This window comes from Mobula hypostoma, chromosome 16 (genome assembly GCF_963921235.1).
Source record: "Mobula hypostoma chromosome 16, sMobHyp1.1, whole genome shotgun sequence".
NCBI classification, from domain to species: domain Eukaryota; kingdom Metazoa; phylum Chordata; class Chondrichthyes; order Myliobatiformes; family Myliobatidae; genus Mobula; species Mobula hypostoma.
Genome location: NC_086112.1, coordinates 39,967,655 through 39,983,443, shown reverse-complemented (window position 1 = coordinate 39,983,443; position 15,789 = coordinate 39,967,655). Strand labels below are relative to the sequence as shown.

The window sequence follows — 15,789 nt, the reverse complement described above, 5'->3', positions numbered from 1 at the left end:
GAGATTCAGAAATTAAATGCCACAATCAGGAGATTCATTTAAGTAATGAAGGAAAGCAAAACGAATCAAAAGCATTCAATTAGTTCCATTTCACTCATGTTTTCCTATGATATACACATGCAAAACTCTCTACACTTCTTTGTTTTTCATTCACAAATACATATAACCCTTCACATATGAGATAGCTGAGCAATTTACCAGACTCTGCACACACTCCACTGCTATTATTGTTCCCGATGAAGGGTCTCAGCCCAAAATGTCGGCTCTTTATTCCTCTCCATAGATGCTGTCCAACCTGCTGAGTTCAACCAGCATTTTGTGTGTGTTACGCTAGATTTTCGGCATCTGCAGAAATCTCTTTATGGTTTACTGTTAACATTCTGCCTGATGCAATTCCAACAAAGTTACCCAGCAAAGATATAACTATTGTTGGGAAATTATCATCTATAATTATTCCTTTAATATTTCTGAAAATGTACGAATAATAATTCTTCATATTTCTTGATAGAATAAAAAGCATGAAAAAGAAAACAAGAGTAAAAATGGCCAGAAATGGACAGACATAACAACAAAGCAGAGGAATTGAAAGAAACGGTTCTTATAGTAGCTTTTCTTGCTCTGAGTTTGACGGTGTAAGTATCCAATTTTGAAAAGATCATGGTCTGTTATTATTTTTTTACATTAACATTTCTCAACTCACCAACAGCCAGCATTGAAACCTTCTCTTCTCCGTGTGCTATGGCAAAGATTAAAAAAAATAATACAAAGTAAAATAATTTTTTCTTATAATTGTCCTGCAAATACTTCTAAACTAAGTATTTTGCTTATTTCAGCACATTTTCCTAAACTTCACAGAAGATGCCGCATGGGTTAATCTCAATTACAGCTTCCATTTTTGCCTTCAACATAGTGGACCTCCTTCCCAACATTTTAGAAACATTACCAGTCCAACAATTGGCAGCAAGACACACATTAGTTCACATGATGCCTTAAGTATAGCCGTATCTATGGAGTTCTGGAGCTAAGAATCTGGTTGACAGATGCTCACCCACAAATGTTGGAATGGAAGGAGGGCTTGTTAGAGAATTAGAAAGATTACAGCCGTGAAGAACTGATGATATTTCAGAGATTGAGGAAGAGTGGGGTTATTAACAAACTAGAACAAAAGGAAGTGAATTTTAAAAAGCAAGTTGTTGTTGAACTGTGAGCCAGCAGAGATGACTGAGTATAAAGTTTAATGGGATTTGCACATATTAGAATTCAGATAGAATAGTTAAAATTGGATTAAATTTGTGAAGACTGCAGGAGAAAGGTCAGTTAAAAAAAGCATTAGAAAAGTTCAATCTGAATGTAATACCGTTACAATCTGAATGTAATAGGATATCAGCAGCTGAAGAGTTGATGCAAGTTAGAAAAAAAGAACACATTTTTAAAGGCTGGCATGACTCCATGATATAGTAAGTATATTCAAACTTTGAAAAAGGAGGAGGAGCTTAGGAGAACGAGGGCACCTTATGGCAACTCCTTTGCTTGCATTTTCAGAAACAGCTATATTTCTAACTTTAATATCTCTATTTTTCCCTTTCAGGGCTTTTTTTGAAGACCCTGACCCAGAGTTACATGCTGACTTCGGTTCTTTGCTGGAATGGGACCCTCTCCGGGTCTCACGACTGGCCGCTATTCGATATGCCAAGGACGCAGCCTAGAAGACTAGCGTGCCTTCGAGGTTCTGGGATTTTGGGGCTCTGGAGGTGGGCAGAATCAAGGTCGGCGCCGCTGCAGGAAACTGGTGTTGTGGGAGACGGAAGATCGAAAGCAGCAAGCTGGCTGCTGGCTGTGTGTCCAGAGACCTGAGTTCTTTGGGCACAGAACTGGGAAGAAGTGACACAACAGACTTTTAACATCATAAATCAGCGAGCTGTTTGTTATGTCTCCCCTCTCGCTGTGAAACAGGGACAACCCTTTTTCTCTTGCTGGTATGTCGAATTACTGGGTGAACGAGTAGTCTTTGGGGTACTGCAAGTCTGTGCCTATATGGATGCTTTGCTACACGCTTGAGTGCTCGGTTGGGGGGGGTGCCAATGATTTTTTGCTGATGAGGGAGGGGGGGTCATTGCTTTGCTGCTGCTTACGTGTGGATGGAGAGAACTGGGGGGGGGACTTTGGGTTTCTAACACTTAACCGTCATTCATTCTTTGGGGCACTCTGTTTTCGTGGATATTTGTGAAGAAAAAGAATTTCAGGATGTATATTGTATACATTTCTCTGACATTAAATGTACCTTTGAAACTTTTGAAGATTGAACAGATCACAAGTTGCCCTTGATAGAAGAGGACACCTCCCCCGCCCCCGATTCTTCTAGCAGAGTTCACAAATGCAAAATGGAACCATCAACCCCAATTTCTTTCGCTACACTATTCATAAGAGACAGAGGCCAATTATAATGACCAAAGCAAAATCAGCTAATTTATTAATATTAATAAACTAGCCTGAGATTTCAAGTTGACTCAATCCACTTAAAGCAAAGTAGATCCAGAGTAATTTATGATATAATAATTCCCTTTTTACTCATTACAACTATGAAAGTACTTCCATGACCTATACAGTAATGAAAGGGTCATCTCTATTCCTGCAGGGCTTGAAGAATACCTTATTTAAAAGGACTTCAGTGAATGACAACTGATAAAAGCCACACATAACCAAAGGAAGTAAACCAAAAAAAATTCTTATGTATACAAAGTTTTTCGATTCATATGATATGATCCTATATCAAAGACTAAACTATTGAAAGAGATTCCCTAGTGCCCTCTCCCTACTGCCCTACCCTTTATAAAACAACAGCTTTAAGTATTGTGTTCCCTTTCAAAAGATGCAATCCAGATCATTATAGCTTCATTACGTAAAAGGACTTTCTTATTCCTCTTTGCTGCAGCCAACGTTTTCTAAAATTTGTGACCTCATGTTACCAGCTATCTGGTCAAGAATACAAATCCTAGTACAAGAGGAAAACACGGCATATGAGCATGTACTGCTTAGAGAAACATTCAAAAGCTAATAGAAAATGTTATCAAGATTAAGTGTAATAATATTGAATGAAAAACCCTAACTTTTAATGTACTTACACCTATATTATATGAAAACTTTCAAGCTTAAAAAATGTAAAGGAAAATATAGTCAATAACCATTCCTGCAAGCTGTTTCAAACTTTGAAGCTGCCAGCTTTATAGAACTTTCATGACTGGAATTCCATTTAGTCAAACAGCTGGTTTGATTCCAATGGTTAATACCTTATTCTTACACCAAGTGCATGTGTAATGTCAGAACCATGTCAACACAAGATGCTATAACAGCTCTCTTCATGCTTTCCACAGCCACTTTGTACAACTGAGCAGGATTTCCCCCACTACTTCAGACTGCTTTAACTGTATAATGCCTAGGATCAGTAGCTCATGCCTGGAGTTTCCACTTCCATAACATTTTAATATGGACGATATTTCTCATTTGGACAGGACATATTAAACAGATTAGAAGCAATATACATTCTAATGTCTAGGCACTAGTCAAATTAGTCTCTTCCTGACTTGCTCAGTGATTATGCAATTAATGTGAATGATTGGCTTGGCAAAACACTAATTTTACTCAATGTTTAGAAAAGTAAAAAAAGTTTGATTTAGATATGCAGCCTACATTAAAACCTCAAACATATAAAACTTTAATCATCCCTTTGCAAATATATTAACTTTTAAAATAGAGATAAGAAATACAGATCAATCTTGCCATTATAGCAAACGACAAGGCAACATTGGATATCATGCATCAGATCAGCTCCAATCTCCTGGAGTTTTTGAAAATTGGAAAAAATAAAGGAATCCAAAGTGACTGATATTGTGAGGTATGATCTGTGATTATTAGTGACAGTGAACATTTCTCTTCTGGTCAAAAATCAAAATTAATTTAAACTAATAGCCGTTATATCAAAAAAAGAGCATTGAGTCACATCGTTCTGTGCCCAGACCACTGCTCAGCATTTCCTCCTGTTTTCTCCGCACGATCCTGAGCTGGATAGAGGGCCTACCATTTACAGCTGGCTGTCATCCGCCACTGAAGTTGGGGGTGCACCCCAATTGAGGACCCTTTGGAGTCCAGTTGCAAATGCAACAACTCCCCCTGACACTTAGCACATCCCAGACATACATACTAGGTTTCACGTCATTTCTGTTCTAACAGCCGAAAATAGTGGCTCCCTTTGGAGTGCAGGGCCACAGTATCAATTTTCAGGATTGACTGTAACAATCTTAACTACAATCCTTTTCAGAGAATTGTAAATAAGCATTCTCAGACAGGACAGAAGCAATTTACTTTGTAAAAACCTTCCATTAAAATGGCTTCCACTTGAGTTAGTAGGAAACCACACTTAATCTGTAGTTTATGATCTATATTATTTAAGATACTGTCAATTTTCAGATAATAACCGTCTTCTCATACAATGACTAAATCAGTATTTATACTAAAAAATAGTTAATGTTTTTTGGTAATCTTACAACAAAATTAATTTGAAGGAAATAGAAAAGGTAATTAATCTGAACCATTTTTTCCCCAATCTGATTGAGGACTTACTTTCCTAAAGGACGTTGCTAAATTAGATGAGCTTTTAAAACAGTCACCAGTTCTGCAGCTAACTTTTTGATATTCCCGAATCATTTTATTAATGGATTTTAATTTCCCTAGATAACACTGTGCAATTTTTAAAGTCATCTTACAAGATCATTAGTCCACTTAACCCATTGCACTACACACCGCAGCTTCAAATCGTGCAAGAATATATGTCTGAAGTCCCATTTGAAAAAAGACAACATCAATTTTAGAATAACGTGCTCATGTTTCACAATTTATAATTTCTTTGATATCACAAGATCTTGGGATAACTTGCAGTGAAAATATTACATTACTCGATTACATTTATCATTTATAGGGTTAACAACTTTGATCAGTCTTAAGAGGTCAATGCTCCATAAATTTTAGGACAGATATGAGCCAGGAGCTTGTTCTGAGGAAGATATTGATGTAGGAAAGATCAGTGAGCATTGATGTTTAGAGAGACCATTCATCACAAAAGACCTTGGCAGCTGAAGGCACAGCTACTCAAGGGCCAGTGGCAGAGAAATACAAAAACATAGGCGGCTACAGAATTGGACCTCAGAAATGGTCTGGAAATATCCATCAGAAGGCATTGATGTTCTGAGGGCTGGTACAAGTGACTGAGTACAAGAGGAGAAAGCTAATGGGATCTGGTAAGAGTAAGCAGAAAAGCAAGAGTTTTAGAGGACTTTATTCAGTGGCCAGAGCTATCAAAGGTGTGGGTGAGGATTTCAGTATTGAACACAGTTAGTAAATGTTCCCAAGACAGAAATAGGCAGCAATAACTCCTCCAAAACTTGAATATTAAGAATTGAACAACTTGGCTTAAATTTTAAATTGACAATGTGAGTCCTTAAGGTTTTTTTTTAAAACAATGAAGACTGCAAACAGTCGGTTCAATTTCAGATAACAGCCAGGGTGCTAATCAGAATTAGTGGAGGGAATGGTGTTTATGATTGGAACTCAATCCGGTGGTTTCAGTCTACCCGATCCTTACTGTCTGACACGTTAGACCAAGTGGAGGTGCCAAGAAGAAAAGGTAAAGATGGGGCAACATCAGCATACATATAGAAACTGATACAGTGATTTGTGATAACGTTGGTGACAGAAGCTTGCAAATAAGAAAAGAAAGGGCCAGTTGGATAAATCTTACATTAAAAGTATGGCAGAAGGTGGTTAATTCATGTGGAATTAATAACATGTTAAAACTCTTTAGATGGTGTGCATATGATACCGAATTCCTTCCCAACAGAGGAGATAAAAGATTTGAGCTATGGATAAAGAAAGGTCTTACAACCTACCTCTCATTTATAGATAAAAGAGTATTACAAAGTTTCCAAATCCTGCAGGACAAACATGGCCTAGAACACAACAACTTTTTTTAGGTACCTTCAAGTACGAAACTATGTTAACCAGAGTTGTAGATATATAGACCTATCAACAGTAGAATTAGAATTTTTCAAGATTCTGAATTCGGCTTGCAGTTCAATACCTAGTAAATCAGTTTCTCGATTATATAATGCACTCTCCCATGCTAAAAATGTAAATACACTGTATATTAAAGAGAAGTGGGAGAAAGAAGCGGGGTTGGTACTTTCAGAGGAGGCTTGGGGGAAAATCTGCAGCTTTCAATGGTCCTCGACTAATTCTTTGACTTGGAGAGAACATTGTTGGAAAAACATTATAAGATACTTCAAGACCCCATATCAGGAAAAATATAAAGATACAAACGTGACATGTTGGAGAAGGTGCGGCTCCAAGGAGGCAAATCATTTTCATATTTTCTGGGATTGCCCTAAATTAAGTCTATATTGGGAAGGTATTCATAGAACATTAGTTAAGGTACTTAGGTCCCAGATACCTCTGAACTTTGAGACGCTCTATTTGGGGCATGTATTGTTTCTTGAACAGAAGGAAGATCTAAAGTTGCTGCAGGCCCTCTTAGCGGCAAGTAAGAAATCAATCACTAGAAAGTGGCTAAATCCAATACCACCTACATTAGAAGATTGGCACGAAATTATCTTGGAAATATTTAAAATGGAAAAGTTGACTTACTCCCTGAGAGTTCAAAAAGAAAAATTTTATCAAATCTGGAATAAATGGATTGAATATATAACCTCAATGCGAGCAGACTTTAGATGACTCTCCTAATGATTTATACTGCTCTTCTCATCAACACAGTAATATTGCTAACGTAAGCACTCCTAGTCTAAATGTCTTTTTTTTTGTTTTCTTTTGGAAAACAGAGAATTAACACAAGTAAAGGGAAAGATTTGGGAAAGGGATAAAAAATGAAAAAATTAAGTAAATAAGTACATAGGGATTGGATAATTATGTCTGCGGGCAGGAGCAAGCATGAACAAATTAGGATATAAACACCTACAATGGTTGTTACATGGGCTTAGATACAACATTTTGGACCAGTGGAAATGGTCCAGAAGAGTTACATGGAAACTATTATTACTATTTTTCTTAACAACTAATACCATTACTTAGCCTAATAGATTAGAATTACCACAGTACATAATTATCTATTTAAGTGTCTAATTTCCTTTTATATCATCTCAATGTGTACTTAAGAATGTATAAATAATTATAGTTTTATACATATAAAAAAATGGAAAAGGTTATACGTGTGAAAAATGTACATGATATTTGTGAATTCCTTATCCAAATAAAAATAAAATTTAAAAAAAAAGAAAGGCCAAGATTAGAGGTGACAAGCACAGGAAACAATACAGGAAAAGAAGGCATTTGCTGATAGAGATGGCTTAATTTAAACAAACAAGGTGTCCTGATTAGGATGGGCAGAAATCTGGGAAGCTACAACATTCACGAAATTTGAAGAAGCAACACACACACACACACATTGGAGAATGAGATGAAAGAAACCTGTATATTAAGGTATAAATTTATTTAGCTTTTCCTGTGAGTAATCCATATTCAGCGGTATCAAGGTCCTATTCATCTGAGCAGCAGGTATGATCTAGGGACCTCTACCTTCTTGAGGTCCAGTTTCTTTGGTTACCTTGCTGACCACCTCCATATGGAGAAGCTTGCTGGTGATTTCTTGCTTGGCTAAATGAAAAAAGACACCAAGAGCTCTGATTCAATAAGCTCTGACAAGGTACACAAACATAAGTAGGATTCGATCCTCTTACCCAGGTTTCAAAGCCAGTCAGAAAAACAATTTTGAAAGCTGATACTTAGCCCTGTTTGAACAGAGGCAGAGTGTGTTTTACTCTATAACAATTGGGCTAAAATAACCTTCTATATTAAAACAGTATGCCAATAAAGGTGATATATCATTGATGCCAATCATAATTTCGGATGATGTCCAGATACAGAGGATGTGAGTGTACCCGGTTTTTGATGGCATGTAATGGTTCTGCTTTGTTCCTTGGGTTCCCACCCATCCCTATTTATACCACACAATCTTAATGCAACAATCCAGGCTCCATTTCATTGTCAAATGAGCTGGTGATAGCATTTGTACCAGAGCCACTTTTGGACTGTACTTGTAGTCGGTGTCAAGCTGCCTATGCTTATGGATTATCTCAGAAGAACACTGAGCAGTTTCTCTGTTACAAGCTTTCAGTCTAGAGTCAGCTTCATCTGCCACAGTATGGGCCATCCACATCTGAACTTACGGGTGGGCCCACAACAAACCCTCCCCACCAGTACTGAATATGTCATGGTTCCAACTGACAGCACTGGGCCGAGGAAAGCCAAGGGGGCACACTCTTACCAACTCTGCAATCTGGTTATTGACCACTGCATCACCAGATTAGAGTTAATGGAGAAAGCACATAATAAAAATTAATTTGTATATAATGGAACTGAAATTTCTATACAGCATTCTTAATCCCTACAACAAAATGGGCATCCACTACTTTAAGTCTTCAAGTGGGTTGACCATAACAGGTTGTATTTAAAAAAATAGCTGGCTAGGTCACACCCCTAATTTTTAAGAAGAAGATGGCATATGTCCCATATTTTCATTTTGAAAATCACACCATCTGATGTAGAGAAAAAAAGCTAAAAGCAGCACGTTCCAGATTTCTAAGTTACAAACATTTATCGCATTACTGCCGAGACCCAAGTTAAGAACGTCAACGTGTGACTGAGGCATCAAACAGCAGCTCTGAGAAATGAACACTGATAGGATATCAAACACAAAACCTGCTGAGTATGCATCCCGGGAGGCAATCACCTTCAACAGCCGAGTTCATATACAGCAGGCTCAGGAAAATACAGCTCAGATCACAAAAGTAGTTACTATTTCTGGGCCAGACATTGAAATCTTGAAACCTGATATTAAGGTTGATGATTTCTAACGGAATCATTTTGAAACTTTGCACTGGAAGAATAGTATATTTTAATTTAAATTTCTCCAACCCGGCCTCCCTAATCCCTGTTTGTTGATGCACCAAAACCAAGAACTACCCAACTTATCATACCATTGGATAAATGATGGATAAGTCTATAACTGGGACAAAGTAGTTAATTTTAGAGTCATAAATTCTTGCCAATAAACTTAGTGAAATTAGCATTAGAATGGGTTTTCACTTATGCTTTTGTGTTTTACATACAAATAAACAGGTAGGGTTTCGTCCTACAATTTTTATTTGTTAATTATTTCTCCTGACTTGCAATCTCAGCACTTCCAAAAATATATTCAAACGAGCCTCTAAAGTGGATCACATAACGGACTAGCAAAAATTAAGGTTTAAATCAAATAATTCCAACAGATATAAATAATTAATATGCATTAATATGAAAGCACATCAAACTTTAAAATGACTTCCTATATTAATATCTTTACATGAGCACTCAAGATTAAAGCATAGCCTCAGAACCTCCAAAATGTAATGCGAAATAAAGCATTTTGAAATGTATAATTCATCTTAATGAATTCACTTTGTAATATTCAGAAGGTAAAGTTCATGCAATTTTTATACCAGCAAGCAGGTACTACCAACAATGTTTACAAAATGAAATCACCTCATTGCAGTCTACCTCAAATCAATAGAAAGGATGGTTCAGAGCATTCAAGTTTAATTCTGTATCTTACTTAACCTGCAGGAGAGACATGGTCCAATTGAATTGCTTCGTCAGCATCAAAGCCTCATCATTTTAATCAATTTCCTTCCATAACTTTTAGTATTACAGTTCAAGCTGTCAAATTTGACATTCCCAATCACAATGCAATCAGACATACAGTCATTACCCAATAAAATTATTGCTTTACAGGGAACAATTCACTGAAAAAGATTACTTAAAAAGTAAATTCTGAAACAAAATTATAGTTTTCCTAAAATCTTCTATCTGCAGCTAGATCACAACAGTGCAAGGTTAAAATGGGTGCCTAAGTTTTACTGTTGTACCAAAAGGTGAAGTGAAACAACCATTAATAATGACTAATGCCATTGTAAAAAGAAACACATTTTCTACTCAATGTTTCATTGCTGTTTATGGGAAACTGCTGTGTGTGAATAACCTGCTGTGTGTGTAAATTGTCTGCCACATTATAACAACTACATTCTTTAAAAAAACACTTCAATGCCTAGGAAGCACTTTTGGACTTTATTACTACATTTGTATCAACCTATAGATCACATTATTTTGAAATCAAAGACTTCCACATAACAAGGTATGGTATTAATTTATACCTTATAGTTTTTAATTAATGAAACTGAGAGATAACCAATTTTGATGCAATGTTTATAATCAAGAGAGCCTAGCTGGACCTAGAAATGTATCAACAACCACAGAAGGACATTAAACCAACCAGCTGTTGATTGCTTTAATATGTCTCCAGAAAGGCAAATTTTGTCAGTGGCTAACCCCAATTCAAGGCTTCAAAGTGGTGCTTAAAAATATTAAGATGCATTATAGCTGCAGTAAATGATGAAGTCATTCCAGAAGATTGTGAGAAGAGACCAGAGAACATGGGTGAGAGAAGATTTATCCATTTTTCAGTGCAGGACTGATGCCTTAAGTGTCACAGGCAATGAGGAGGAATAGAAGCATCCTGTATCTAAATTACACCTTAACTTGGCAATGGGAGTAGCAGCAGCTCAAATTTGAATAAAATGTATCTTGACTACCTCCTGGATACCAGGGAGTAACAATCATGAAGCTCTGAGTATGGTCAGACTGAAGACCACTTGCCATTTGAAGCACTTGTAAAAGTAATCCAGTTGATGACTCACTCCATAACCCCACAAGATTTTGCTCCCTTAAAGTACTTTTTACTTCCCTTTTGAGCATTGCGACTGAATTTGCCTCCACTACAGATTATAACTATTCACTGCATGTAAAAATCTTTCCTTATGTACTTTTGCTAATCACCTTCACTCTGCTTCTCTCTTGATCCCCTTCCAGTGGGAACAATTTCTCTCCATTTACACTATCCATGCCCGTACTGATTTTAAATCTCTCTCGTAGAGATCCCTTTGCAATTTCCTGTATCCAACGGAGTACAATCCTGGGTTCTCTAGGGAATAATACAATATAACCACTCTTCTCTGGTACCACCCTAGTAAATCCCTTGAATAACTCTGAAAGGCCCGACTTGCTAAATGTGGTGACAAGTCTGGTCACAACATCCACTGTGGCTGAATCAGGAGTTACAGTATCTAACAACTCATCATTACTTCCTTGTGTTTGCATTGCCTTCATTAATAAAGCCCAAGATCTTACATGCATATGACTACTTGCACAACCTCCCACTTTCCATGATTGTGCACATGTACCCAAATCTCTCCATCGTTATAGAGACTCATGAGACCAAGATGCTGGAATCTGAAGCAAAGCATAAAGCACTGGAGAAACTCATCAAATCAGGCAGCATCTACGGAGGAAAACATGATCAGCCAATTTCTCCATTCCTATATTCCTTTAAAGGCTATGTTGCCCGTCCTCTTCCTTCCAACTGAAATGTACCTTGGGTGAATGGAGCCTCTTCCAGTCCTGGTGCAGTTAAGAGTTAACCACATTGCAGTACAAGTACAATCCACATTGCTCTGCTCCACGGTGGTGTTCACCATTCTGGCAAGGCTACAGGCCTAAGCAGCCCAGGGCTGCCTATTTAGGAGAGGCAAATGAATTCTACATATATAGGAGAGGGACAAAAAAAAATCCAGAGCCATAAATTTTAACGGAGATGATTACGTTAATAAAACTGGTTCTGCTCGCAGTAACAATTCTGGCTACATCACATGGTACATTTTTGACAGGATGTCCTCACTACAGCTGAATTAGCTGCTACATCAATCTCATTGCGACGTACTTAACAAATGATTTACTGAAATATTCTAGAAGGCAGAAAAGTTGAGAAAAGGAACAGAGGTGGTGACTAGGTGTCTTTCTTCTTATCAGATTAGACTACAAACGATTTGAACACAAATTAACTCCTGAAGTTGCGGCTAATTAGTGAAGAATGGCATGGAATGAGCACTGTGGCTGGCATCATAATCCACATATGGTGCAAATTTCCAGTATGCAAGTCTAACACGTGTTGATGATCACCTCAAGATGGAGGTCAGTACAAGTTGCATCAAAAATATGCACTCCAAATGGGGAGCAAATCAGCATCCATGATGGTCATGGTATGCAGAGTCACTTCTGAACCAATAATTAATTAGCATAAATCCAAGAAAACATAAACCATCTCTTTGTAGTGATTTCATCATTGAACATCTGAAAGGATTATGGTGCAATCTAGCTGGTTTAAGCTGAAAGACTGGAAATATGCTCAAGTACAAAGTTAAAAATCCAATTTGACCACAGCCAATCTGAACTCTTCCCCAGTCTGAGGAGTTAAACCTGTTTTTTTTTCAAATCCATTTTATACCAAACCTGATGCATGGTCAAGCTCCCCAAATTGGGCTCAGGTCTAGTTGTCATAAAGATTTGTGGGCACTTCTTCTCAAAGCATATCAGTGATGCTAGTGCGACTGGGCGTAATCAACACATTAATATTCTCTATTCTACCTAGCCACACCCTTTCACTAATCTTTGGCACTGCCATTCAATAGGACATTCAGCATCCACCCAGTTGTGAGGTAGACATGTCTTCAAAATTAAGAAAGAGTACCAGCAGCACCTTGGTTATATCATTGGGAACGCTGCTCGGAATTTAATCCCCAAATTAGCTCAGTCCCAGCAACCAGGATTTTGATTGTTGAAGGAGTTGTTATAAGGATTCTTAAATGACATAGATGATATGACCTTAATTCAAGCACTGTGCTTTCCCAATGCACTAAGAATATTTTTAATAGACTATGTTGTCTTTTCTGAATTATGTTAGATACCATTAGAGCAGCAAAAGATTCTATTTCCGTTTTTGCACATAGTCACTCTTGGTCTTCATAGTTGTCATTGGCTGTTGTTCTGCTATTTGATATATTCAAAGGTGCATAACAGGAGCATATGATCTATATCCATTTCATGGGATATAGCCTTAGGTCAGCATACAAGATTCCATAATCAGTCTTGTGTCTAAGAACAAGCATTCAATTACCAACGGTTCAATTTTAGCTTTGCCTAAAGTTTTCTCCATTTAAAAGGCTTCTATGGTATCATAAATGGATGAAATATGAATTCTTATTATTAATCTGCAGCTATTAAACTTGCCTACACAAGTCCTCAATGTCGATATATAAAGTAGAGTTTGACATACAAAATGCCCCATTCCTGAGGGATCATAAAATGTAACTGCATAGTATATTCATCTACCATACGAAGAAATGAAGCGTGAAAGGCACAGAACAAACATAATTCACAATTCTCCATGACTGGTTTAGATTCATCCTACTTTGTGAAAGGTCATTAGCAAGAAATGAAGGTCACTCTTCTATTCTATCTCATCTAATTAACTGCCAATATCTTCCATGTGGTCATCCAAGCTCCAAACAGTGCTTAAAACAGCCCATTAAAAAACAACTAACAATCAAGCCATGTCTAATGCTACTATCACTAGTGATCAGTGGGTTTCAATTTCCTCCTTTATAAAAGACAAGAAAAATGAAGCACTATCTGCATTTCAGATTGATTATTCAGTGACCCTTCACTTGGCAATTCGAATTTTAATCAAAGCATTTAGAATAATTAGCATTTCAAAGTATTTCTGATAAAATTAACAAAACAATAAGACTTCATACACAAAGAACACTAAAAAAACGCTACATGACAAGTTAATTAACATTTTTAAAAATATATTTGCCAGAACCAGCTACAGTTATAAACGAAGGAGATGCTACAGAGATGAAGTTATTTCTCAGTTTGATCTTTAACAGGGTGTATAGCAGCTCTTTAGTATGACAGACCATTTACTAACAGCATCAAACCTACAGAGGTGAAAAGACAGATATTTACACCATAATTGCATTTAAAGTCACGTTAGTCAGCAGTATTTGAAAGGAGTTATTTGTGTGCGGTTAACAAATTAGTGCTTCAATGAAAAAAAATCAAAATCAAATTTACTCATCATATACTGAACAATAATTTATCCTTTGAATCAGGAGTCAACCCCAACCCCTTTAAAATTATTATGTTTCAATGATTACTGGTTAAGAAAATAACCACTCGATAAAAACCTCAATCCTATTTCAAAAAAAAAGACTGAAAAATACACAGGGCTCTCCAGATCTATAACCTAACTCTAACCCTAACTGAATTCTTAGTAAAGTGGTGTAAATCATTGACTGCTATTTGTTGATTCCTCACTAAAGTACTCCAGAGAATTCATGAAAGAGTTGCTGGCCAATGTCCCTGCTATAACTAAACATAAGAACTAGAAATAGAAGCAGCAGTAGCCATTTGGCTCAGAGCTGTTTACACAAGATCCCTGCAGGTGAAAAAACACTTAAAAGCAAATAGGCAATTGAAATACACAAGACAATATTTCTTAGTTTTAAACCAATAATAAAATGTTGAAATTCGAAGATTCAGTGTTGGATGATAATCATTTATTGTTTTCTTGCAATTATTTCATGGAACAAGGTTTTTCTTTTTAGTGACTTTAGGAACCCTTTTAGCAGATTCTAGCACATTCATAATAATCACCTCAGAAATTGCAATCACCCTCAATCATTTAAGTTCCTGCACTTCAAAAGTTTACAGTATTACCACAAGGTGTGCAAGTCTGATGTAATGATAACCAGCACCAAATTTTAAGGTAATGCTTTCAATGATCACTCATGAGCAATTAAAGCAATGATACAGATGCAAACATCTTCAACAGAGCAAATAATGATGAGCAAGTAAGTTGTGTACTTTGCTAGAGGGACCAAGATTATTTACTACATCTGGAGCGGTGCAAAAATAGCTTTTATTAAATTAGCTCAAGCTTTTTATTTTTTATGGTTAATACTTTTGGTGACTATAAAATCCAATCATGGAATAAATACACATTCTAAGTGTATAAATCACAATGACCTAAATCCTACCAGATTTGCACACATTATACCAGGAAAGATTACATTTTAGGTAAGAACTCCTTTACTTGCAGTCTTCTTTTAGTATATCATATACAGAAATCATAATGGTAAATAATAATCCAAACAATTATTTTGCTCTTTAGGGAAACCAAACCAAACTGAGGTCTTTAATTCCTCTGCTAAACAATATAATGATTTGCTTAAAGCACACGATATTTCAATAGTTACATTTGACATCAGAGAAACTCGCAATTTAAATATTCGTGAGAATGACAATATTTTGTAAAAGTAGTAAGCAGGTGCACCCTCTAATTATTCACATTTTATTGTTTTTTTCCATCTTAATGTGGACAGAGATGAATCCACACGCAATATTCAACCGCAATAGCTAGATTGAATTGAGCAATAATTTATGCCTGTACTTTCAAATTAAAAGTTTGAATTCAAAATAGTGGATCCCTTTACACCCGATCTCCCTCATTTTAAATGTTAAACTGGCTCCAGCAGTGGTGAGGAGAGTAATAAAATGGATATACACACTGTAAGGGGCAGACTTTGAAGACCACGTACCCCGATGATGGCGTTTAGCTCAGCCATGGTCACTTGCTTGGCCCGTTCCACTGCCTGCACCACTTGCTGTTGGTGCTGAAAGTGAATTTCAGAAAGCAAATAATGTCAGTTTCATTTGCATTCTGTAGAATTACAT

The 15,789-nt window shown here is 36.7% G+C and overlaps 1 protein-coding gene across 4 annotated transcripts in view; it reads right to left on the bottom strand.

Moving 5' to 3' along the window:
* Nucleotides 1–15,789, bottom strand: part of LOC134357344 (transducin-like enhancer protein 4) — a 148,732-nt gene that overhangs the window by 72,930 nt on the left and 60,013 nt on the right. For 2 of the 4 annotated variants that reach the window (XM_063068787.1, XM_063068788.1), the window contains exon 6: nt 15,624–15,728. In XM_063068787.1, coding sequence (XP_062924857.1) covers nt 15,624–15,728 — 105 coding nt within the window. The remainder of the gene's footprint in view (nt 1–15,623; nt 15,729–15,789) is intronic. The other 2 variants (XM_063068789.1, XM_063068790.1) reach the window with 1 other exon arrangement.